This window comes from Eptesicus fuscus, chromosome 23 (genome assembly GCF_027574615.1).
Source record: "Eptesicus fuscus isolate TK198812 chromosome 23, DD_ASM_mEF_20220401, whole genome shotgun sequence".
NCBI classification, from domain to species: domain Eukaryota; kingdom Metazoa; phylum Chordata; class Mammalia; order Chiroptera; family Vespertilionidae; genus Eptesicus; species Eptesicus fuscus.
The window spans coordinates 15,179,944-15,205,451 of NC_072495.1; the positions used below are offsets into that span (position 1 = coordinate 15,179,944).

A 25,508-nucleotide genomic window follows, 5' to 3' on the forward strand; every position below is an offset into this window, starting at 1 on the left:
CGTCAGCCTGCGGACTGCAGGGTCCCAGGTTCGATTCTGGTCAAGGGCATGTACCTTGGTTGCAGGCACACCCGCAGTAACATCTCTCATCGATGTTTCTAACTCTCTATCCTTCTCCCTTCCTCTCTGTAAAAAAAATCAATAAAATATATTTTAAAAAAAACGCAAAAAAAAAAAAAAAAGCTAACTGATGTACTCAGTAGTACGCTACTGTCCGGTGACCTCCCAAGTGCCTGGGCTCCTGAACTCATCTCAGAACGGGCCACAGCCTGAACTCTCTGTCCATCCCCATTGCTCTTTCTCCCTCCAGCGCGGCCAGGTGGCCATTCGGAAGCTAGGTCTCTGCCACTGACAATGCTCCCTGGCTCCCGGTGCTCCAGGCAAACACTCTTCCTTAGCGGAGGCCCCGAAGCTGGGCCTTCTCTCTCCAGCTCTTTCTCCTGTGCCTGCTGCGACTGGTCTGCTCACCTCCCTGCAGGGACAGCCTGCCCTTCTAGAACTATATGCATCTGCGTGCGCAGTTCCCCCGCTGGGGAGGTCCTGACCCCGAGTCCCAACGGGCTAGCATCCCCTGGTCTCGACAATCAGTTCAGAGGCGACCTTTGCCTCGTTAACACGTGGGCATTCTTTACGGGGTCGGCACCTCCGCCAGGAAGCCCTCTCTCCATCTCAGCCCCTTCCCTCCCTTGTCTGGCCTCTGCTCTGCCCGAGGACCCGGTGCCACTTGCTTGAGCTCACGTGGCCTTGATGCCAGTGCTGTTGGTTGCCCCGAGAGCAGGAGCGCCTAGGGCTGGTCCTTGCCAGGTTCTGCTTTCCCTCCCGGCGTGTAGGACGGTGTCTGCCCGCAGTGAGCATCTTCCCTGAACTGCCGAGTCGGAAACCAAGCGCCCGGAGTTCCCCCAGCACCTCGCTGGGCCTTCTACCCGGCACTCAGCCCAGGCCGAGTGCATCCAACTGTGGGCCCGGGTGAGGTTCCCTGCATCCGGAGCAGAGGCTCAGTCCTCTTTGCATTTTCCCATCTCCTAGCATATGGTCCTGGACGTAGTAATAACAACAACAATAGGAATAGGAATAATAGCTCACACTGATCCAGGGCCAACAAGACGTCCGGAACGTACGGCACTCTAAAAATCACCATCCAATCCTCACAGCGACCCCATGTAAGGTAGACGCAATGATTGTGCGTATTTTGGAGATGAGGAAATGGTGAAGTTACTTGCCCAAATGAGCAGCCGATTGGCTGTGAAATAGCCTGTTTCAGCCCTTGTTCCCCGGCCCAGCCTCAGCCTGGCCAGCACCGGCCTCGCAGCCCTGGGGGAGCCACCCAGTGATGGGGAGATGTCGGAGGCAGGAGGGCAGGGCCCTTCCAGGGCCGAGGGTCCAGGGCGGGGTGGTGAGGGCAGGGGCAGCTGCTGTCAGGGCCAAAGTCAAACAAAGCCGCTTGTCTCCCCCTCGAATTAGGCAGGGCATTCTGTTTATTCCAGATTAAACAGGGTCGGAGCCATCTTATCAGTGAGGAGCTGTCTGCGGGGAGAAGGACGTTTCATTAATGCTGAGCAGACGAGTAAATCACAGGATGTAGGCAGAGCAGGGAGAGAGAGCGATGGAAGGGAGGGCCCCAGACTGGGGCTCCACGCACATGGCCGTGTGTGTGTGTGTGTGTGTGTGTGTGTGTGCACCTGTGTGTGTCGAGGAGTCCTGGCTTGGGTGCTGGTGGGTGGGGTGTGGAGAGCATGCATGGAGGCACAGGTCGCTCCCCTTTTGGTGGGAAGGGGGACCTGTGAGAGCAACGGGGAAAGGAGCTGAGTGGCTGGTGGAGGAGGTGGGTCTGTCGAGTGTTGGGGGTCAAGCACAGGGTGTGGGTGGCCCCCTAGGACACCTGGGAGGTGGTAGTGCAAACGGCCACAGGTCAACGTGAGAGCCCTGCTTAGGCGTGTCGGCAGGAGTAACTGGCACGGCCCTGCCTCGGCTCCTCCCGACTTTGACTTGACCTTGGGGTTCTGATGAGCATGGCTGGGCCTGGGAGCCGAGCGTGGTGGCACGCGCTGCCATTTCCTTGTTTTCTCTTTTCTCTCTTTTAATTGAATTATAATTGACACACAATGTTAAATTAGTTTCAGGTGTGCAGCGTAGTGATTCAATATTTTTATACACTACAAAATGATCTCCACGCTGAGTCTGGCTACCATCTGTCACTCCCCAAAGTTATTAAACAGTATTGACTAGATTCCCCGGGCCGCACGGTTCCTCGGGCGACTTATCTGCCTTTTAACTACACGTTTGTACCTCTTAGTCCCCTTCACCTGTTCTGCCCGCTTCACTTACTTGAACCTCACGGTCAACTCCTGCTGCGGGACCTTGTGGTGCCCTTATTTTACAGACGGGGGAACTGAGGCATAGAACGGTCAATCCCCTGGAGGGAAGCCACACGAGTCGCAGGTTAGCGGAACCAGGCACCTGACTCAGGCCAAGGTAGCCATGGGAACGAGAACCGGTCCCCACGCCCTGGTGTGGCTCTCCCAGCTCTGAGGCCGCCGTCCTGACCCGGCAGGAGACTGGACGTGTGACAGGCGTCTGGCTGGGCCCAGACATAGAAGACAGAACTGATTTGCTGGATTTGGCCATGACCTCTGGGGGCACTGAGCGGCTTTCCCAACCAGATCCCAGAGCCTCAGCTGTCTGTGCAGAAACTGAGGGGTGTGGGCAAAGGGTCACCTCACTAAGGAAGGGGCTTAAAGGCAAACATAGGGAATTCCAGCGATTGGCTCCTAAAGCGAGGTTAAGAGCACTTTTCTTTGCATTGGAAAAAAAAAAAGTATATCTTTATGATATCAGAGAGGAAGGGAGAGGGTGAGAGAAACATCCATGATGAGAGGGAATCATTGATTGGCTGCCTCCTGAACGGGGGATCAAGCCCACGTGACCAGGAATCGAACCTTGACCTCCTGGTTCATAGGCCGATGCTCAACCATTAGCCCCGCCGGCCAGGCTTCCTTCTGCATTACAAAATGGTGCATCTGCTCCAGATGGTAGTTGGTGGAAGCGAGAAGGGGAGAAGGGAGGAGACAGAGGGGTGACTGAGAGCAGTGCAGGGCAGCGGGCGGGGGAAGGGGGGGCGCAGAGGGAGAGACAGGCAAAGAGCAGACGGAGCTGAGCGAGGGCCACGCCACGGAACTCAGGGCGAAGATGCACGTGAGGAGAGACCATGGAGGCCCCCGAGGGAGGACCAGACGCCGATGGCAGTGCTCCCCGAAGGGAGGGGAGGACGCAGGGCGCCGTCTCTGCCGCAAACATGTATTTCAGGGAATCGCAGGAAGCCACCAAATGCACCTTCTACTTGATGCAAAATGTTCAAGTCTACGTTTTGCCAAATCCTAAGACAAAACATCCAATTCTTTTTCTGATCTGAGCCCTCTTGGAAAAAGTACAAGTCTCTACATTTTAAAAAGGGCAACGTGTTCGGGGTTCATTATAAAAGGTGCTTTAATGCCCATCTAGAGTTTGGCATTACCGGTGATTCTGGAATCTCCTATCTGCTTTGTTTGTCGCCGAGACCACCTTTCTCCTCAGAAATCGGGGAGCACTGCTTTCGTTTCGCTTTCCACAGAGAGGGTGCAATCCCTGGTCTTCACGGTCTCCCGGGTGCTCTGTGCACCCACAGGGCATCGCTCGGAGAAATCGTGCCATGCCCAGCCCGTGGCAGGCTCAGGTAGGGGCTGTCGAAGGCTGGGGCCGTGCAAGCTGACTCTGAGCTAGAGATCTGAGAACACTTAGTGTGTGTGTGTGGGGGGGAGGGGCGGGGGGGGGGGGGAGTGGGGGAGCTCTGAAGACACCCCTGATGGGATGAAGGAAGCAGATTGGCAGAGAAGCAAGCTGAGCCCTGGTGGCAGCGTGGGAAGGTCTCAGCAGATCCGCAGGGAGCGGGATCAGCCCAGTCACGATTATGGCTCTCAGCCCCGATCTGCATCACTGTCGCAGCGGGACCCGGGAGTGTGAGTGCTGCACAGATCGGTCCAAATGCAAAGGTGTCGCCGGGGAGCAGCCCATGGTCACGGTCAGGTCCCCGTGACAGGCACTCTGAGGCCCAGATAATCCAAACCTGGTATATAATTGAAAATAGCATTTGCAATTGACTTTGGAGTGCACTGTGTGAGTGTGCACGTGAGTGAGGGTGTGTGTGTGTCTATGTGTGTGAGTGTGTGTCTGTGCGTGTGACTGTGTATGTGTCTCTGTGTCTCTGTGAGTGTGCCTGTATGTATGTGAGTGTGTGTCTGTGTGTGTGTGAGTGTGTATGTCTGTGTCTCTGTGTGTGTGCCTGTATGTGTGTGTCTCTGTGTGTGAGTCTGTGTATGTAAGTGTGTGAGTGTGTCTGTGTGTGTGTTTGTGTCTATGTGTGTGTGTGTGTGTCTGTGTGTTTGTGAGAGTGTGTGTCTGTGTGTGTGTGTGTGTGTGAGAGTGAGTGTGTGTGTGTATTTGTGTGTGTGTGTGTGTGAGTGTGTGTCTGTGTGTGTGAGTGTGTCTGTGAGTGTGTATTTGTGTGTGAGTGTGTGTCTTTGAGTGTGAATATGTCTGTGTGTGTGAGTGTGTCTGTGTGAGTGTGTCTGTGTGAGTGTCTGTGTGTGTGTTTGTGTCTGTGTGTGTGTCTGTGAGTGTGAGTATGTCTGTGTGTGTGAGTGTGTCTGTGTGTGAGTGTGTCTGTGTGAGTGTGTATTTGTGTGTGAGTGTATGTCTGTGTGTGTGAGTGAGTGTGTCTGTGTGAGTGTGTGTGTATTTGTGTGTGAGTGTGTGTCTGTGTGAGTGAGTGTGTCTGTGAGTGTGTATTTGTGTGTGAGTGAGTGTGTCTGTGTGAGTGTCTCTGTGTGTGTGTATGTCTGTGTGTGTGTGTGTGTGTGTCTGTGTGTGAGTGAGTCTCTGTGTGAGTGTGTATTTGTGTGTGAGTGTGTGTATATCTGTGTGTGTGAGTGTGTCTGTGTGAGTGTGTATTTGTGTGTGATTGTGTGTGTGAGTGTGTGTCTGTGTGTGGGGGGCAGGAAAGGCAGCGTTACTCTTTGGCATATGTATCTGAGATCCCATCAGAGTTCATCTGCATTCACTGGCCGTGCCCCCGGGAGAGGGGCAGAGCTCGCTCAGCATGAAGCAGCCCTGAGCCTGGGCTTGTGCCGAGGCAGGTCATTGGAAATGTCCAGGCTGCGCCCCTCAGAGCTCCTCGGGGCTGAGGTGCTGCCTCGGTGACCGGCCACTGGGCCTCCCAGTTCCCGGCTGCCTGACCCGATGAGGGAATCCGCTCTCGGAGCCTGTGTCTTCATCACCCCGGGGGAGGTCAGCAGGCTGACTATGTGAGAGGGCACGTGTAACGTCCCCGGAATTATTTATTATTAGCGTAAGTATTAACGCCCAGCCCCTCCCTCCTCTCTCCTCCCTCCTTATCCCCCAGAGAACGGTTCTGCCTCCTGCAGCTCTGGCCAGATGGTAGTCTGGGGATCCAGGAGGCCGAGCAAAGCTGGGAATAGTGCTCGGGGCCAGATAGGAAGACCCCGCTCCCCCCCGGGGCCCGAGGTCGGGCAGAGACGGCCATTTGCTCTCAGAGAAGCAGCAGGTGCACAAGGCTGAGCGGTTCACAGCCCACCTGCCCGGGGAGGGACAGGTTTAGAGAGGAGAGCATGGTGCCCGCATTGGAGAATAGGCGTGGGCTCTGTCTGTTCTGTGTCCACCCACCCACTGGTGGAGGGGGGTCCTGAGTGGGGAGGAAGGAGGGCTTCAGATAACCCTGAAACTGCTGTTCCAAAGACAGGACCTGCGTCTCAGGGACACCGCTTTCCAGCTGAGTGAACTAGGGCCAGTCTCAGTGTGCACATCTGCAAAATGGGCGCAGCAGTACATGCAGTCAGTGTGTCACGATGGCCAGGTAGGACCAGCGAGCGTCTAAGGCCGGAGTGCGGCACGGGTGCCAGCACGGATGGCGAGGCTGCGGAGGGGGTGCACGCTGGCGACGGGGGGTACTCTTCCATCTCTCTTATTGCTCCACGAGGGAAAAGGAAGCACTTTGGAGCTGACCCGGTCCCACGCACCTCCCTGAGAAGCTGAGGGACCCACCCGAGGTGACACAGCACACTTTCATTTTCTCAGGAAGCGTGTTTTAGAACCGGGACCTCAGTTTCCTCACTTGCCTCCAGTCAGCCACATGCCCCCTTCCTTGCTTGCCTCAGTTTCCCCAGGGCTTATTGAGTGCAAGGATGTATGCCCCTACATACATGCATTTGTGTAATTTACACATTCATGTACTATATAGGGGCATGCATGTTCCTTCCTGCCCCAGGCTCTCGTGTGAATTGGTGATGCTGTCACTGGCCCTGTCTTTCTTTAATATTTGGACGTTTTGGACAAAAATGAATATTTTTTGCATTAATTTTTGATTGAAAAAAACACTGCATTAAATATTACTTATGTAGATTACTGAGTTTTTGTTTTGTAATCCTCACCTGAGGATATATTTTTCATTGATTCTAGAGAGAGAGAGAGGAAGGGAGAGGGAGAGACAGAGAGAGAAACATTGATGTGAGAGAGACATCCATCGGTCACCTCCCGTATGTGCCCCAACTGGGGATCAGACCTGGGTATGTGTTCTCACTAGGAATTGAACCCACAACCCTTTGGGGGAACAGGCGACGTTCCAACCAACTGAGCCACACCGGCCAGGGCTGGGTCACTGAGGTCTTGGATGCCCCTTAAATTTCGAGCCTCACCCACCCTCGGCCCTGCTCCAACTGTTCCCCCAGGGATGCTAGCTGCTCCTCCTCCCCGTCCCGGGTGAGGGCGCTTGGACCCACCTGGGCACGTTCATGCGTGGAAGATTCCCAGGGGTGGGAGCAGCTGCCGGGGAAGATGGATGAGCTCGGGAGGCTCACAGATAGAGATGTGCAGCGGCTCCCTGGCCATCCGTCAAGACCCAGGGAGATGACACGCACCTTCATCAGGCCGGAGCCCCCTGGGTCTCAGGGCGCGGGAGGCAGGGGAGGCCTCTCTGAACCCCAGGGTCCCCACTTTGCATTCGTTAGCACTCCACACTTTTCCAGCGGCTTTCACACACAGTCTCCTTCCTCCTCCTCTTGGTAATCCCTGGAGGCTCCCAGTGGACAGTGAGGGGTGGAGCCTGGGTCGGAGCTGGGGCCCCTGGGGCCCAGCCTTGCCTTTCCAGTCCTCCGGGGTGGCCCTGGGGCCTGATTCCTCTGTGCTCCCCGGGGGCTCGGCCCGGGTCCGCCCCTGGAGGCTGCTGAGCAGTCCCTGTCTCTCGTCTGGGCACAGAGCCAGGCGTGTGTCGGCGCTCAGTCACTGCTCTTGCGTATTTTGCGATGAAGGGTGGTTACAATAAAGGGCATTAATCACGGGACGACGGCTGGCCCGGGGGGCTTCCCCAGCCCAGTTTTGCTGAAGAGAGGGTGTTTCCCTTCATTTCAAACAGCCGGGACAGAGAGGAATACTTGTTCCTGTGTTACCGTTAGAAAAGCAGCCCTGGCCGGTGTGGCTCAGTGGCTAGAGCGTCAGCCCACGGACTGAAGGGTCTCGGGTTCAATTCCGGTCAAGGGCACATACTTTGATTGCAGGCTTGATCCCCAACCCTCGTCGGGGCGCATGCAGGAGGCAGCCAGTCGTGTCTCTCTCACATCGATGTTTCTCTCTGTCTCCCCCCTCCCTTCCACTCTCTCTAAAAAATCAATGCAAAACAGGTGAGGATTAACCAAACAAAGAAAAGAAAGAAAAACAGGGCCTCCAAAGGTGCAACCACTTGCCTAAGGTCTCTGGGTAAGTCAGGGGAGGGACTAGGGCCGTGGTCGGCAAACTGCGGCTCGCGAGCCACATGCGGCTCTTTGGCCCCTTGAGTGTGGCCCTTCCACAAAATACCACGGCCTGGGCGAGTCTATGTTGAAGAAGTGGCGTTCGGAGAAGTGTAAGTTTAAAAAATTTGGCTCTCCAAAGAGAAATTTCAATCGCTGTCCTGTTGACTTTTGGCTCTGTTGGCTAATGAGTTTGCCGACCACTGGACTAGGGCAACGGTGAGCTCCTCAACAAACTCTTCAGACATAACAAAACGGCAGCACCAAACGGAACCCCAGCTGTGGTGTTGGGCAGTTTCTCTGGGGCAAACCCTCCCATTACGTCTAACTTCTCTCCAAGCCTTACAGTCTACACAGCACGCTCACACGCAGCGCTCGCCTGATGTTCACGGTGACCCTTTTAGCTAAGCAGCTCTTACGTCCATTTGTCAGATGTGAACACGGGGCTGTGTGGCCTTGCAGGGAGGCTGGTCAGACCAGGGCCAGAGAAGAGGGGCAGGGAGGGAGCGGGGAGAACTCGTCGGTTCAGTCTTTACGTCGCTGGTCAGTAGCAGGGCCTGGGCTGCAGGCATGTGGCATGGCGCCTGCTGAGGGTCAGGCAGCCTCGGCTTGCAGGGGACCTTGGTGGCCTTGCACCTGCCCACCAGACTTACTGAGTGCTGCCGACGGTGGGGCCTGGGCATGGAGACCTGGTCCCTGGCCACGGGGCACACAGTCCAGGTCGGGGAGACCCCCACAGAGCACGGGAATGCATGGACCTGCAGCCATGGGCAGCACAGGATGCTACAGGGGGACCTAGAGGTGGTCCTAAGCCAGACTGGGGAGGCTGGGAGGCTGAGGCGTTGGGGGCCCGTGCAGCATGCTGGGGTATGTGTGGGGGGAGTGAAGAGAGAGAATCGTGCGCAAACACTCGAGAGCTGACGAGCGAGGTGGGAGCGTGCAGGGGAGCTGAGGCTGGGGTGGGTAGGGTGGGTGGGGTGGGTGGGCCCTGAGTCGGACATTTCCTCCCGGGGCCTGTGTCTGCCTTGCCCGGTCCCAGCTCTGACTCCCTCGGCTCCATGACTCTGAGCCTGCTCAGTCTGGGGGTTTCTACGGAGAATCTAGAGTGGGACGATGGCGGGGGGCACAGGCAGGTGCCAGCCCGGCCAGCCAGTCAAAGCCACATTTGAATTCCGGACCTTGGCAGCCTGACCTCCTGTTTGCCAGGCTGCAGTCCCTGGCTCCCTGGAGCCCAGCAGGGGCAGCAAAGATGTCTGCTGCCCGGGTCTGCTCTCTCTTCCCTCAGGGGTGGGGTGGGGTGGGGTCGGCAGGTGCCCACACATGGCTGCCGGCCATAGGACTCCGGGGCTGGTGGGAGCCAGCAGGGCAGGCTGAGTGTCCGGGAGAGAGGCAGAACAGGGCTCCCACACACAGATGGCTGACGGAGGTGCAGGTGGCCAAGGACCCCCTTGCCGCCCCCCCCCCCCCACCCCGTACCCTGTGGAGGCCCTAAGTAGCCGTGTAAGACGTTCACTTCCCTGAAGCCCGTGCTGGAGAGATGCCCCCAGAGCCAGCCCAGCTCCTGCTGTTCATGTCGTCCCAGCCCAGGCCCAGACTTGAGAGGAAAGGACCCTGGTCCCTGCTGTACAGATGCCCGCCCCCTCCCCCCCCCCCCACGCCCAGGGCCTGTGGGTACCTGGGGCAGGTGTGGGCCCAGAGACACATGTTCTCCCAGGTGGCAGACGAGGACCTAAGGCTCGGAGGGACCAGGGGACTTGCTCAGAGTCTGTTTGTCAAGCTCACCGCCTCCCTCGGGGCTGGAATTGGGCTGGGCCAGCAGTGGGGGAGGAACTGGCGGCCAAAAACCCTCAACTCCTCCAGGTGGGGAAAAGGAGGGTCCCCCGAGGGGAGTTCGGCTTCTTCCCCGCAGATGATGCATCAGTTGAGTCCAAAAGGAGACTGTTGGGGGGAAATTCGCCTTCCCCCTCATTAATTACAACTAATTCGATCACAACAGCAAACAGCAGCCTGCCTTCAATAAGCCGGGCTCCGCCCCGACCCCGAGACTGTGTCCCTCACCGGCAGGTGTACCAGGGAAGACGCTGCTAATTGTCGCGATGCCACATCCTATCCGGTGCCAGGTAAGGGATGGCGGCGGCGAGAGAGATAATTATAATCAGATCTAATTAGCAATTAGAACAGATCCCAACTAGAAACTGTTTGCAGTTAAATATTCCCAGAGAGGTGCTAACACTCTCCAGGGCACGCCGTGTGCCCCAGACAACAGAAGCGGGTGGAGAGGAACGGGCACCCTCACACCCTGTGACTTTTTATCCAGCGAGTAAAGGAGACGCACAGAGAACTCGTGGCTCTGGGAGCGGCTGGGCCCTGGGGCAGAGGGAAGGACATCGGCGTTGCCTGGCTCCTGTGGGCAGCACCTTCCCCACACGGGCCCGAGGTCAAGGTCCCTCCTCCCCAGGGCCGCCTGCAGTGGGCCCCGGGCAAAGGCCACTTATTAAATGGCTCGGGACCCTGAGGCCTGGAAACTCCTGGATCGTTCGAGAAACTGCACGTGGCTGAGGCATTGTGGGATATTTGCTGCTAGAAACACTGACGCATTGAAGGGGGTTAGAGGCATTGCATAGGAGTCCCCTGGCTAACGACAATGCACATGAGTCCCCTGGCCACGCCCACCGATGGGCCTACTGTTGCCAGATGTTTACAAGAGAGGCCAGGTGTCTGAATTTTTAATACAAAGGCTTCCAGAATCTTAAATGTAGGCAACAAATTAACCCCCCTCCCAAAAACAAGAACAAAAACACACACACACACAACTCTAAAGGAACTCTGGGAGCTAACCAGACCTGTCTGTGTGCCTGGTCTGCCTGCCACTTGCCAGCTGCCACCGGAGAACCGGGGTTCAGTGGTTCCTGCGGCCTCTGCCCACGCTGGGGGTCTCTCTTTCTTTGATAGACCCCTCCCCAGCACAGCGCAGGCATTTGGCACGCCATGGGGGTCAACACATGCATTAGGGGAGGACACAGCTCTAGACACCCCACCCCCATGTGCTCGAGGCCCAGTGGCCCATCCTGGGAGCTCTACCCCCAGGTCCCCAGCCCCTGGGCACACGCCTGGGAGGGCAAGCGGCTCACCAGCCCTGTTCACGGCGAGGGCTGCGGTCCTCCCCCCTCCGAGAGTCCTTTCCTGCTATGGATTTTTTAGGCCAGTGGCGGCACCATCACTCTCTCTCCCTTTTTTTTCTTTCGGTGCCGTGTGTCTAGTCAATAAGTAAGTGGGAAATAAAGGATGTGCGAGAAGCTAGAATGCAGTCAAAAGGTAAATTGTGGGCTTAAAGGCCCCTGAGAGACGGGCTCAGACTTGGAAATGTTTCCGAGTGTGAAGCCGGTCTCTTCTCTCAGCCCGGCTCGAGGCTCTTGGATTTGCATGTCGGAAAGGCAATCTTGAGAACTGATTTCCCTCGGTTGCATTTCATGGGTGTAGAGACTACAAAGGCTGTTGTACTACGGTAATGACATCAACATCTCACCTACCTTTGCCTTAATTATTTTTCTGTCTTGCCAGGGGACCCTGTTTAATAAGATTTATAGGTGGCGGGGAGGTGGGGCGAGCGGGTGTGCGGCTCAGATAATGGGCCGGCTGATTCCCCCTCACTGGCTGTCTCCGAAGAAAAGCATGAACTAAAAGCGTTGCAGCGCTTAAGTAATAATAATGCCAACATTTCACCTGCCTCCCCCTTTAATGATTTTTCTCTCTCACGTTTGCCACCTGAACCTGTTTGGATGAGATTCCCTCACAGATAAGAACCAAGGGCTCTCGTTCTCTTCCCGTGTTCGGCAAACCGCGGCTCGCGAGCCACATGCGGCTCTTTGGCCCCTTGAGTGTGGCTCTTCCACAAAATACCACGGCCTGGGCGAGTCTATTTTGAAGAAGTGGCGTTAGAAGAAGTTTAAGTTTAAAAAATTTGGCTCTCCAAAGAAATTTCAATCGTTGTACTGTTGATATTTGGCTCCGTTGACTAATGAGTTTGCCGACCACTGCGCTAAGTGAATGGAGCCAGACCCGAGAGGCCACATGTTGTACGATCCTACTTATAGACGTGTCCAGAAGAGGCAAATTCACAGAGGCAGAAAGCAGATCAGTGGCGGCCTGGGGCTGGGGTGCAAGTGGAAATTGACAAAGGATCTTCTTAGGGCGATGAAAATGGCCCAAGACTGGATAGTGGTGATGGCTGCACAGCTCTGTAAACTTACTAAAAATCATGGTCGAATGGAGTGGTATGTGATTCTATCTCAATGAAGTTGGTAAAAAATAAGGGGAAAGATAAAAGAGGGTCACCTCCTCTGAGGGGTCTATCCTGACAGCTCAACCTGCTCTCTCCTCCAGGAAACTCAATCCCTTCTACTCTTCTCTGCTGTTTTTTTTTGATGGCACTTACCACCTTTTAATAAACTACAACATTTTCTTCGTATGTCTATTGCTATTGTCCAAGGATAGAAGTCCCATGAAGGCAAGAGGGTTCAATCGGTTTTGACCTCTGATGTGTACTCGCAATGCATGGACCAGTGCCTGCTGCGTGGAGGGTGCACGCGCATGTGTTGAAAAAATGGAATGAATGGGGAACCCTTGACCGGCAGGCTCCTTCCAGCTCTAACATTCTCTATCAAGGTGAGGTTTGGGGGAACTTTTCCAAGGTTAAGTTTTGGGCGTTCGTAGAACCGTTGCCCAGGCCACGTTGGCGTTGGGGGCTGGGGCTGGAGGCAAGACTGGGCAGTCCCAAGTGACCGGTACTCAGAGCCCAACTTCCTCGGTCTTGAAGAACCCGAGAGGACTGGTTCTCCCTTCCCTCTGCGTCCTGCAGCCTCTGGCATCTTTTCTTTCCTTTCTGGCCTCAGTTGACCCATCTGCAAAATGGGTTCTCTCCAGCATCCTTGTGACAGTGTGTCTCTTTGTAGATAGAGAGAAAGTGCATGGAGGGCGGGAGGGAGCAGTGTGGCCACCTGTCTGGTCCCCCTTTCTTGCCTCCCGCCACCAGGCTGCCGGGTGTTCCTGGTTCCGGCAAGGTGACTTCTCAGCGGCTAACACCTTTCTCGACATATTTACATGCGGGAAATCCTTCCTTTCTGCAAACATTTACAAACACCTTGGCAGGCGTGCGAACATGCGAACTCTGTTGGAAGCGGGCGTTCCTGGGCTGTGGAGCCCAGCTGTTTAGGTTTGTGAGCGGGAGGCAGCTGTGTGGGCCGCTGGGGGCCTCTGAACCTCCCAGTAGGCAAACCGCCTCCACAGCGACAGGATAATTTAGTGACGGGGAGAGGACGGTGGGCAGCCCCCTGGTAATGACACTTAATGGGATGGAAAATGGATGCTGTGGTCTCAGGGCCCGGACTCCCAAGGCGCATCTGGGGGACGGGGGTTTTCTGAGGCTGTCGTTCATCTGGGGTCCCCGGGCCAGGGTGAGGGCTCAGACAGGGCTCCCGGAGTCCCCGGGGCTGGAAAGACACCGCATTGCCGTCCATCTGCAGGGAGGAGCCAGACAGCTGTGGGTCTGAGCAGAATTCTGGAGAAGGGAAGAGTCGACTTGGATGGAAGGGCGAGGGTCTAACTCTGTTTCTCTCTTGCTGTGTGACCTGGGGCAGGCTGGCAGGCCTCTCTGTGTGTCATCTTTCTCATCTGGGAAAGGAGGGAGACGTGGGGCTGCCTGGCAGAGGTGGTGAGCAGTGCATGAGGCCTGTGTGAGGGTTACCCAGGCAGGTGGCACTGGGCCTGCAATGCCTCTCGCTGGCGGCATCTCTGACAGGTCCCAGTCCAGCACAGCGACAAGGAACAGAGCTAGGGCCCGCCCCCCACCCGAGGTAGGCATGCGTCTTTCCTCTGCAGAGAGGTGCCCGCTGCCGAGAGCCCGGGGCCTGGTTCCTGCTGTGGGCACTGCCTGCTCTGCCCTGTGGTGTCCTGCGCTGGTGACACAGCGCGTGCTCCTGGGGCCCCTGCCCGCTCTCCGGCCTTCTCTCCGGGCCGCTCCTGGACTGGGCTTTGTGACTTCGGCTCTAAACTGCCCCCTCCGTAAGGCGACACCCCTGCTGCCCGTTGGCACTGAGGGAAGGCTTCCGTTTAGTAGCATTTTCCTTTCCCATTTCATGCTGTAATGGAGATTCATTGCGAGTTTTAAATCCATAATTTGCCATGAAACCCTCATCTCGGGCCTGGGCTGAGGTCAGAGCAGAGAAGTCGTGAGCTATTTTATCCTGGGAGGTCTCCCCGTCCAGCTGGGCCTCCCGGCCTCCCAGCCTCCCAGGCTGGCCTCAGCCCGCCAGCCAGGGACCTGGGTGTGACGCGCACTGTGCCCAGGGGCCGGAGCCAGGAGGGGGACGGCTCATCCAGCGGGACTGGCTGGCCCTGGCCTTCCCTCTCTGGTGGCCGTGACTCTCTGCCCTCCGCCTCATTGTTCATTAGGGGGATCGATAGAGTGCCGGGGCCTCGTGCTGGGGGTAGCATGCGTTACCTCCTCCAATCTTTTCTGGGCCTGGCCAGGGGGGAGGGAGGTGCAGTGGCCAAAGAGAGGGGAGGAGGGGACTCAGCTTCTGGACCAGGGGACACAGGGGGTGTGTGTGGCCAGGGTGGCAGGAGGAGGGGGAGGAGCCAGCAGCGGGGTGGCGTGGGGGAGGGCTGGGCACAGCTCCCATCTGGAACCTCAGGAGATAAGCGAGCTTAGCTGGCTCCCCTCTCCCACCTCCGGCTTGTTTGCTGCCCTATTTGGGGTGATTGCAGGGTAATGAACGTGGCAGGAAAAGGCACACAGCACAGATGAGAGGGGAACCCCAGCCAGGCCGGGCCCAGGCAAAGCAGCCTAATGAGGAGATGAGGAGATGGATTCCGCCTGTCTTCCCGGGCGCTGAGCGGGAGGGCTGCCGGCCGCGTGCTGGACGGGACAGCTTCCCCAGGACCTGGAGCCTGACCCCCGAGAAGGAGGAGGGGCTGCTCGTGGGTGTCCCGAACTCGGCAGGAATCACAGGGTCACCCACCACAGGTGTGACGATAACTGTCAACGCCGGCATGCTGGCCGCGAGAAATGCTTTATGTATACTACTTCATGGCACGCTCTGTAACCCTGAGAGGACACAGGGTTATTCCCACTGTGCCCCCATTTTACACATGAGGAAACTGAGGCACAGGGGGGTGGCATGACTTGCCCAAGGTTATTTAATGGCTTCCAGAGCCTGGGCTCTTAATTGCGGTGCTGTGCCGCCTCTCTACCCACGACCCAACATATAACGGACTCTCACAGGGTAAACGCCCCGTAGTGTGCCCCGATCCCTTTGACCACAGTGATCAGATGCACATGTACGTCCTGAGCGCCTAGCAGGTGCTCACAGGCTGGGCTCGGCATGAGGATGCACGACGCCCCCCGAGAGACCGGGGGAAGCCAGGCATGTGAACAGTCACTTTCCATATAACTGGGCCGAGTGGGGTGATGGAGGTGCGTGCAGAAGACTAAGGGAGCTCAGAGGGGGAGCCGTCAGGCCATGTGAGGTCCAGGAGGGCTTCCCGGAGGAGGTGATGTCTAAGGGGAATCCTGACAGCGGAGCACGCTCGCCAAGGGAAGAACGGCGGGAAGGGCATTCTAGGCAGATACACACAATGACGAAGGGGCTAGAGGTGTGGGGCAGTGGTCGGCAAACTGCGGCTCGCGAGCCACACGCGGCTCTTTGGCCCCTTGAGTGTGGCTCTTCCACAAAATACCACGGCCTGGGCGAGTCTATTTTGGAGAAGTGGCGTTAGAAGGAGTTTAAGTTTAAAAAATTTGGCTCTCCAAAGAAATTTCAATCGTGGTACTGTTGATATTTGGCTCTGTTGACTAATGAGTTTGCCGACCACTGGTGTAGGGGGGGTCGGGAGAGCGGCAAGCTGGTTGCTGTCCTCGGCGCAAGGGGGTGGCAGAGCTGGGGCTGGAGCGGAAGCGGGGGGCAGCCTCAGAGGGCCTTGTGTACCACGAAGGGAACCTGGCTTTGTTCGTGGAGGTGCTTTCTCATCCCTGAAGACCACTCAGATGCCCCCTCCTGCAGGGTGACTGGCTGGCTGGGTTTCTCGCCACTGGTTTCTAGAACAGTTTTAGTAGCCAGTGCTCCTGGGGTCTGTGTCAGCCCACCTTCCCTGCTGCCTCTCTCTGCACCCACCTCCCCAGGTGAGGGGCTTGGCAGTCGGGGGAACTGCCCATGTTCCGGACCCAGGAGGCCTCTGCCCGCAGCTCCCTGGTGGGAGGAGATGCAGAGGGAGCTCGAGGTTTGGAAAAGGCACAAGGTGAGGGCTCGGATGGACCTTCTCTGCTGCCCTCCCAGGACCCGGGCCGGACATCAGGGCGAAGACGCCTCTTGATTGGAATGGGCTGACTCTCCATGTGAATAATTCATGCTGGGTTAGGAAGCCGTGTTTCTGATGGAGCGACGAGACAGCAGAGTTAATATTAGAACGGGCCAGGAAGGAGAGGGGAGGGGAAGGAAGGCTGGGAAAATACCTTTGTAAATAATTAATCTCACATCCACCTCCCTCCCCCGCCTGCTCCCAGACCCCCCTCTCCTTCCCTTCTCACCGTGTTTATTCCGCCTGACACGCGACATAACGAGGCAGTTTACCTGTTTAACCTGTTTGCTATTTACGACTGTCTGCCTCCCTGCCGGAACGCAGGCCCCCGCAGGGCGGCGGCTGGCTCGCGCGTGCTTATGGATGAATCTCAAAGTGCCTGGATCGGCGCTTGGCATATCATAGGTGCTCAGGACATGTTTGCCGATCAAGTCCTGGGCACCCACTTCCTCCCTGCTCTGGGTCCCTCAGCGCCTTCTTCCCAAGTTTTCAGGCAAGATCCCCTTTCGGCTCTGGCCCTGGGAGAGTTTAGATGTTTTCAACCCTGGGTTCCTGCAGGTGGGAGGAGCAGTCTGCATGTGTGTGTGTGTGTGTGTGTGTGTGTGCGTGTGTATATGTGTGTGTGTGTGTGTGTGTGTGTTAGTTTGATGTTCACAATAATTCTAGGAGCTTGGTATTTTTATTATCCCTATTTTATAGTAAAAACCAGAAACCTCATTCACTCATGCATCCATTCATTCACTCACGTATGAAAAATCCTCAGATAGTATTGAGTACCTACTCTGTACTAAGTGCTGGTTCAAGAGACTTGAATCAGAGGCCCAGTGCCAGCCCTGAGGACCTGCCCGCGGTCACACGGTGAGTGAGCTGCGTGCAGGTCTTCCCCCTCCCAGGCTCTTCCTCCCGCACCCCGGCTCCGCAAGGTGTCTGGGGGGGGTGCGGGGGGGGTCTCCTGATGTTCACCTAGCCGTGTCTCTGCAGAGATGGCCCAGGAGGGTGGAGGCTGGATCCAGAGGAGGCCTCTGGGTTCACGTGTAGAGCCCATCGTGGATCCCAGGGCGGGGCAGGAGTTGAGAGGTCCCGTCTCCAGCCTCGCGGTGGAATGCCGTCTAAAACACCCTCAACCGTCACCCTCTTTGCCTCCGTCAGCACGCGAATCCCAGGTCCAGTGCAGGTGGGCGCATTCTCCTAAAACACTTGGTGGGCCTTTGGGTCCTAACTGTGGACGTCAGGCATGTGGGGAGCTGGACAGCTCCTACAGGTCATCTTATTGATCACCGCCTTCCTTTCACAGACGAGGCAGCTGATGAAGCATCCATCTTATATAAAAACCTCTGTTTGAAATTTTAACCCTGCTATTTGGCTTCTGTAGATGCTTGCTTGCTTAAATAATAAGGAAAATAAGACTACTCCCACTTCAGAGAGGCCATTAAACCTTCCCCGGACAAAATTATCAGTGCTGGCACCAGGCCAGGCCTCTGGTTGAGGTCTCAAGGCCCCAGCACATAGGGGCTCTTTAAGAACTTGCAAAGGGGGCCGGAAACACTCCATATTTGGGAGACAAAGAAGGTAAAAACATATAAATAGGGAAAGTTCCTCCATGTTGGGGCCCAGAATTTGCGAGACATTTTCCTCTGGACCCGCGCGTTAATAAATGTAACTCCATCTCTCTAAGCATTGCTTGGTTCCTCTCCGGTTTTCTGTAACACTGAGACCCCCGAGAGCTGAGTAGCAGGACCACGATCCCACCGCCGCTTAAAGACAGGACCAGGGCGGTTGCCTCCAAGTCTGCTGCTCTTTCCACAACGCCATGACTTTCAGATGTTCTGGGGGCGGGAAGATGCACGTCTGGACCTGGCTTGAGTCAGAGCATGGTCCCTGCCTGGCTGGGTCGCAGAGGGAACGGCCTGGCTATCCACCTGGGCCGGGCTCCCCAGTCTTTGCTTGGCTCAGCCTCCCAAGCACAGCCTCTGCCCCCCCCCCGCTTTTCCTCTTGGTTCCCCAGCTCCCTCCCTCTCCCTGCCTCCTGGGGTAGCAAATGCTCAGCTCCACGTTGCTCCTCGCCTGATTGCATCTGAGAGCTGGAGACGCAAGGCTAATGAATCTGTCTGTGACTCTGGGCTCGGCCGCTGGGCCCGCGTCCCCGTGCCCTCCCCGGAGCCCGGCAGGCTCTGTGAGCTGGCCCTCCGACTTCTCCACGCGTGCGGCCCGTGCACATTTCCACAGCGCACATCTGCTGGCTCTACAGCCTCTCGTATTTGCCTTCCCCACTCGGTGCTTTGATGGAAGACCCCTGGGGCCCCCCTCTGTTCCAGCCAAAGTGTTTGCTTTGCGGTGTGGCCAGAACACCATCTGAGTCTGCTCTCACGTCTTCCGCGGGTTCTAATCAGGCCCTTACTTTATTTAATTAAAAACCGATCTCGGGCAAATACAGACTGAATTAGGAAGCGCTCTCGTTCCTGGAGCACGGGAAGGGCTGCCACCCTCCCAGCCCCCTTGGGGAGCCGGCTGGGACGTTTTCCCAGGCTGAGATGTCACCGCCGAGCAGATGGGGTCTTGGTTGGGAAGCTGGCTGGGCAGGGTAGAGACACACCTCTCCCCTCTGCCGGAGCAGCTGCTCTGTCTGGCCGCCACCGTGAGCAGACCAGAGAGCTCCCTTTCCAGATGGCTGGTGAGCTTCTGCTTGCAGGGCCTCCCTCCGGGGCAGTAGGTGGGGCTGTACACCGCGGAGAAACTCCTCAGCCAGGCCTCAGCCAGGCCGTACCTCAGGCAGAGCCGGGCAGGCCAGCCAGGGGCGGGGACCTGCCCGACCAGCTGAAGGGTGGGGCCGGCAGGACCAGCTGGGGGCTCAGGGGTGGGGCCTGGTGTGGAGGACTGTAGGCAGAGCCTGGGGAAGCTCTTTCGTGCCCAGGGTTAGCTTGTTTTGGAGGAATTGTTTCAGTGGAGTGTGCATGAGCAGTCCCTGCTCTCAGGAATTTTACCCAGAGCATCCTGCTGGGGCCCCTGGCAACTCCCCCTTCTGCCTCTTCAACTGACCCCCATCTATATATATAAAAGGCTAAGTGATCATCCGTCCGTCTGTCCATCTGTCCGTCCGACCGTCTGACCAGCCAGTACATATGACTCGCACTGTCAATTTAACCTTTTGCACTCGGATGTCTAGTGTGACTTGACACGGTTAGCATTAGAATAAAGGAATCGAGAAAAAAGCAAGCGAGTGCAAAGGGTTAAAAATAAACGTTGACTCGCACATGCATGACACATATAAAGCTCTCGCTGGGGCCAATCGCACACGTGTGTTTTGATCTGTCATTGTCGGTCGTGAATTTGGCTGGCACTTCTACTATAGAGAAAGGGCGAATAGCGGTATTAAAATATTTCTTCTAATTAATTTCCTTTCAATGTGCACGAATCCGTGCACGGGGCCACTAGCACTTGAATAAAACATCTTCCATGCACCACCCAGCTCTGTGCCCAGAGGCAGTGCCAGGCAGTGGCACTAGAGAGGGAGGGGGGGGGCAGCTGCTATTTAGATGTGACCCCAGACAAAGTCAAGTCTGTTTAGATGAGACCCCGAGGCCCTGCCCTCAGAAGCACGACCCCCAGCCAGATAAAGGGGATTCTACTGGCATTTAGGGACGCGGAGGGCAGGCAGAGAGCTTTGGCGTGGAGTTGGAAAATCTGGGGTTAATTCTGAGTGTCATTAAGCTGTGTGACCTCCTGTAAGGGCCTTTGCCTCCCTGAGTCTTGCTTCCCTCACCTGTGACACAGTTGGAGTCACTGGGACTTTGTTATCCAACCGTGAGAGTAGGAGGCAAGGACTCTGTAAATCATTGGTGATGACCGGCGGAAGCCCTGCTACCAGGACAGCCACTTTAGGAGGAGTTCATCTGCGTCTCTTTTAGGTCCTGCGTGAGGCATGGGTTCTTCTGAGGATGGGGCTGAGAGTCACCTCTGGAGAGGGAGACCCTATAGCTCCACTTAGCACATCTGTCCCGGCATTCTGCAATCCCCCCAAACCAGGAAAGCTATTAGGTGCCCAGTCCTCCTCTTCTCTCCCCTCGGTCCCCATACCTGTTCCCGGGCCGGGAGAGGTGGCGATGGCTGTCCCACCCTTCCATGTCCCTGATCGCTTTCCGGAAGGCCCCTTCCTGACCACACAGCCCCCGCCTTTTCACCCTGCCCGCCCGCTGGCTTCCCTCCTTCCTTTCATGGTGGGCAGAGGAGACCAGAGGCGGCAGGCGGCTCTGGGCGCGGCCCCAGGTCCTCCTCCGTCTCCAGCAGCCAGGCTCCGAGCGCGGTACGCGGTCCTCCGGGGCCTGTCTGCTGGGCTTGGGCTAATCTGCCTGCATGCTGGCCGTGTAGATCTGAAGATAACCTGACACACGCGTAAATATTTCATCTCCGCGTGGCCATGCGCCTCATCTGCCGGGCGAGGAGGCAGCGCCCTGGCGCTGACCCCGTTGTCGGAGCATCTCGGCAGCTGCCGAGAGGTGGGAGGGCAGAGCCGGGGTCCCCTCTTCTGGCTGCTGAGCCCCAGGCGCCTGGCAGAGGCTCCCCGAGGAGGCAGTGAGGGGGTGCACAGAGCTCCGTCCGGCGGACCCTGGGCCGGGCCCTATGCCTCTTGGAGCCTCGGTTTCTCATTTGGGGCAACAATCCTGTCCCACAGACTTGCATCGAAAGAGGGAGGAAGGAGAAGTGGAAATGCTTTGAGAGTCGCTGTCAAGAGCTGTGTAAATGGAGCCCATTCCCTGTCTCTAGGCAGGTCTGTCCGAGGCGGGGGGAGGGGCGCGCAGGGGGCACCTGTTCAGGCAGGGTGTCCCAGGGACGCTGGGCTCCTGGGAAGCCGAGATGAAGAGAGACCAAGAGCAAAGGTATGATTTGTTCTGAGAGCCTGAAGTGAGTTTTCCCAGGCAGCCCAGGGTTCCCAGGAGCAGGGAAGGGGGAAGGAACAGGCAGTGGTGGTCCCTATGGATGCTGACATCACGGGGCAGTCCAGCTCCAGGCGGATTCTGATGGGGAAGTGGCGACCTGTTCGCACCCCGAGGGAGCTCAGTCCAGAAGGAAGTGACTCCAAGCTGTGTCCCAGACTTCCCTGTCTCCATCGCCTAGCCCAGGGCCCAGATGCCGCGGAAAACGTTCTCTGATGGAATATGTGAGCCTCTGGGAGCCCTATTTGCTTCCCAGCCGGATAAACACACTGGGGTTGGACAAGGTCACAGGGAGGTGGCATTGGCCTTCTGATTTCCGGGGCCGGGGGGGGGGGGCGGTTACTGACACACGGGGGCGTGGCCAGAGCCCTGGGGGCCAATGCCTGGGGCTTTGCCCAGCAGGAGGCCCCTGAAGGAACCCTCTGGAACCGAGCACCAGGTTTCCCATAGCACCCTTGCCCCACGTGCCCGCGGTCGGTTCTTACCCAGGACGGTGAGGCGCGCGGGGCGGGACCGGATGGCGGCCTGGATGGCCTGGCACTCGTACACGGCATCGTCTTGCAGCTCTGCCCGCAGGATCTTCAGGTGATGTTCTCCCGACAGGTGGTTCCCCACCACCAGGTACTGCGGGTAACCTGTGGACACAGCAGGCGTATCACGGGCGCTGGTCCAGGGGCGAAGGCGACATTCGTGATACGCGGGACAGCGGCGCACACCTGGGCGGGGGCTGCTCTGTCTCAGAGGCTCAGGGCCCCGGGGTGAGCACAGAGGCGAGTCTCCCCAGGGTGCTGGGCAGAGTGCGTGTAAGGGAACGGGCGATGTTTTTGGTTTGGGAATGTGGGGAAGCTATTGCTGGAGACGGGAGGAGAGAACGGGAGGGAAATGCTAAGTGTGGACGGACACAGCGGGCCTATGACTCGGGGAAGTGGTGCGCCCGGCAGCCGGGTTACCAAGCAGACGTGCATTTTGATAAGGACACACAGGGAGACAGCGAGACCCAGGCTGAGACCCACAGACAGACAGAAGGCAGAGTAAGAGAGAGAGAAGGGATGAAGCAGGAAACGATCGGGGAAAGGACTGAGAGTGACTTTGGGGCCCGGCCTGCATGGCTCGGTAGTTGAGCATCGACCTATGAACCAGGAGGTCACGGTTCGATTCCCGGTCAGGGCACATGCCCGGGTTGTGGCTCGATCCCCACTGTGGGATGTGTAGGAGGCAGCCGATCAATGATTCTCTTTCATCATTGATGTTTCTATCTCTCTCACCCTCTCCCTTCCTCTCTGAAATCAATAAAATACATTTTTTTAAAAAAAGAGTGACTTTGGGAAGAGCTTGTTTCGGGATGCAGGATCTAGCTCACTCTACCCATGCCCAGGAGCCTCCGGTCGCTTTGAACCATTGCGGCCCTTTTCTCGTCACTCTTCCTCCCAACCCCAAACCCCAGGGTCTGACTAAGCACGTAGGAGGTGCTCAGGACACTTAGGAATCTGGGGCCCCTTGTACCACTGGAGATGGATAATTCTATATAATAAAAGGCTAATATGCAAATGGACTGAACGGTGGAACTACCGGTCGCTATGATGCACACTGACCACCAGGGGGCAGACGCTCAAGGCAGGGACTGCCCTCAGCCCACAGGCCCCAGGCGAGCCAAGGCGGGTGCCAGCAGGGGCCCCCTGATTGCCCCGCCAATTGCCCCACAGATTGGCCCTGATCGCCAGCCAGGCCTAGGGACCCTACCCGTGCATGAATTTTGTGCACCAGGCCTCTAGTAGATAAATTAAAGCGTGAGCACGATAAATCATCGACTGGCTTTCCTGCTGCTGTGTGGGTGGACTGTACATGCTGATGTGAGTCTTAGCAGCCAGGTCCTCTTTCCTGGGTTTTGGGCCCTAACGTCCCTTAGTTCCTCTCCGCAGGACCTGTCCCCTTACCTGAGCTCTGCCCTCCCCACCTCCCAGTCCCTCAGAGGGCACTCCCTCCGTCCTGGTCCCCTTCTCTCCTTAGAGGCCTGTCCACCCCTGGGCAACCCCAAACTGCTCCTCTTTCAGAAGGACCTTCGCCAGGACCGTGTGACTTCTCAGAAAGGTGCTGTAGGAGGGGGGACTGAGCACATTTGGCCTTTAAAAGAGAAGACTAGGGCTTAAGCAAGGGGGAGACATACACAGAGAAAGTCCCCGAGAGTGGGGGAGCTGTGGTTTTGTGCCTCACAGAGACAGCATTAGCATTTATGGGCCCAAGACCCAGGAAAGAGGACCTGCCCACTCTGACCATTAGGTCACAGGGAAATGCTGCTAGAATACTGTTAACCGTTTGAGGTGTCCGACCAGGTTCTGGCCTTCCAGAAGTGGTAGTGAGGTCTCCATCACTGGCTGTATTCAAGCAAGGGTTGTAAGATCACCTGTCGGGGACACTGCAGAGGAGATGTCTACCCTGATTTAAACATTGGCGCTCAAGGCCCCTTCCACCTCCATAAGCTGAGGGCGGGGCAGGGTTCCCTGGGGCTGGGCTGTGCAGGGCCACCCAGGCCTGGTCCCCGAAGGTCGCTGCAATCCTCTGCCAGTTTTCCCAGTATGCTTTGCGGGTGCTCCTTGTGCTTCGTCTGCATGGCTAGCATTGTCCCTGCCCTCCACAGCTGTCAGGCCTGGCCAGAGAGGCTCACAGAGCAAGCAGCTGTGTCCTGCCTGCCCTTCCCACCCTCTGCTGGGCTGGGGGAAGGAGCCCAGGTGAGTTGAGGGCTGGAAATGGCTCCTAGCCCAGGCCTCCCCCTGCTGCTGCCGCCTTCAGTGCTACCCACGCCAGCCCTCCGCCCAGCCCCTGGATCCCGCTGTTCTTCGATGAGGCCCGGCTCTCCCGCAGGCGGCTTGGCTGAGCGTGTGTTTTTGTTGTCTTGCAAGCAAGCGATCCGCCGCGATTTCGCTCTCAGGAGCTGCTGCAAACATCAGTGATGGGTTTGTTTGTATTTGCCTAATTAGGCGGCAGAGCTGGGATGCTGTCCCAAGGCCTGGCAGCGTCTTCAGAAAACATCAGCCCAGAAGCGGGGAGTGGGAGGACGTTCTAGCCCCCCCTCCCCCCCCCCCACAAACAGCATCCTCGCTCTCTCTTGCTCCCTCAGGGGACGAAAATGACTGGGAGTCTGGGGTCTGCAGTCAGATTGCCTGGGTCCAATGCCAACTCGGCCACTTCCTCCACGTTGTAGTCATGGGTTAGCTGCTTTTACGCCTTCGTGCTTCTGTTATCAGTAAAGTGGGACATGCTCGCACCTCCCAGAGTTCTGGTGACCATGACACAGGGCAATCCATGTAAAGGGCCCGGCACGTAGGAAATAGACTGTAAATGCTGGTTTAAACGGAAGTGACCGTGAGGTGGGGCAGCAAAGAGGTCCCGTCTTTCTAAGTGAGAACTGACCGGGCGTCTGGGCCTTTTGGGGGTTGGGAGCCAGGCACTGGGCTTTGGTATATGCTTGAATCAACTTCTTTCTCTCTCTCTTTTTAAAAAAATATATTTTATTGATTTTTTACAGAGAGGAAGGGAGAGGGATAGAGAGTCAGAAACATCGATGAGAGAGAAACATCGATCAGCTGCCTCCTGCATACCCCCTACTGGGGATGTGCCCGCAACCAAGGTACATGCCCTTGACTAGAATCGAACCCGGGACCTTTCAGTCCGCAGGCCGACGCTCTATCCACTGAGCCAAACCAGTCATGGCATATCAACTTCTTTCTCAACGGTGACTCTGTTGACCTGTCACAGAAAGGGGAAAATCCTTCTTTTTCTCCCTGTGGATCACTGGATATTTATGAGAAAATATCTGAGCTTCTTAGAAGAAAAATATTCTATCAATATGAGGGAGTATATTTATAAATCTCTTTCTTTGACTGTTTTTTTTTTTTTTTTCAGCCGTGGTGACCAGAGAGACAGTGAGCTCTTCAGTTAGGGCACGGCTCCTGGTAGACGCAATGCAGGCTGACGCAAGGCCGAGCCTCAGTTTCCCCACAGGAAATATTTGCTGACGTGGATTAGGTCTGTTTCTCTCACTTCCTCATCAGTCACTTAGTGGGCATGCAAGTACCTGTCATTGTGGTCATGATGCGACCTTGGGGACAGGCGACCAAATACAGAGGAAACAGTTTATGGGGAGTTTGACTTCACGGGCGCTGCTAGGAGAGGGCCAGCCTTCTTCCTATAAATGGAACCAAGCCGGAGGGGCCGCAGACGCCGGTTCATCAGAGCCCGCTGGCCTTCAGCACCGAGCAGGCCCCGGCCCTGGGTCCCAGGAGGCCACTCATGGGCACCGATGCCAGAGGCTCAGGGGTCTGTGCAGGGAGGGCCAGTCCATGACCCATCCAGGGTGACCTGGGCCCTCCTAGGCCACCAACTCAACGAGAGC

General features: G+C 56.9%; 1 protein-coding gene across 1 annotated transcript in view; it reads right to left on the minus strand.

Moving 5' to 3' along the window:
• KIRREL3 (kirre like nephrin family adhesion molecule 3) overlaps positions 1 to 25,508 on the minus strand; it is a gene marked incomplete at its 5' end in the record, with an annotated part of 91,752 nt that overhangs the window by 39,643 nt on the left and 26,601 nt on the right. The window contains one exon of the mRNA XM_054712574.1: positions 21,604 to 21,753. Coding sequence (XP_054568549.1) covers positions 21,604 to 21,753 — 150 coding nt within the window. The remainder of the gene's footprint in view (positions 1 to 21,603; positions 21,754 to 25,508) is intronic.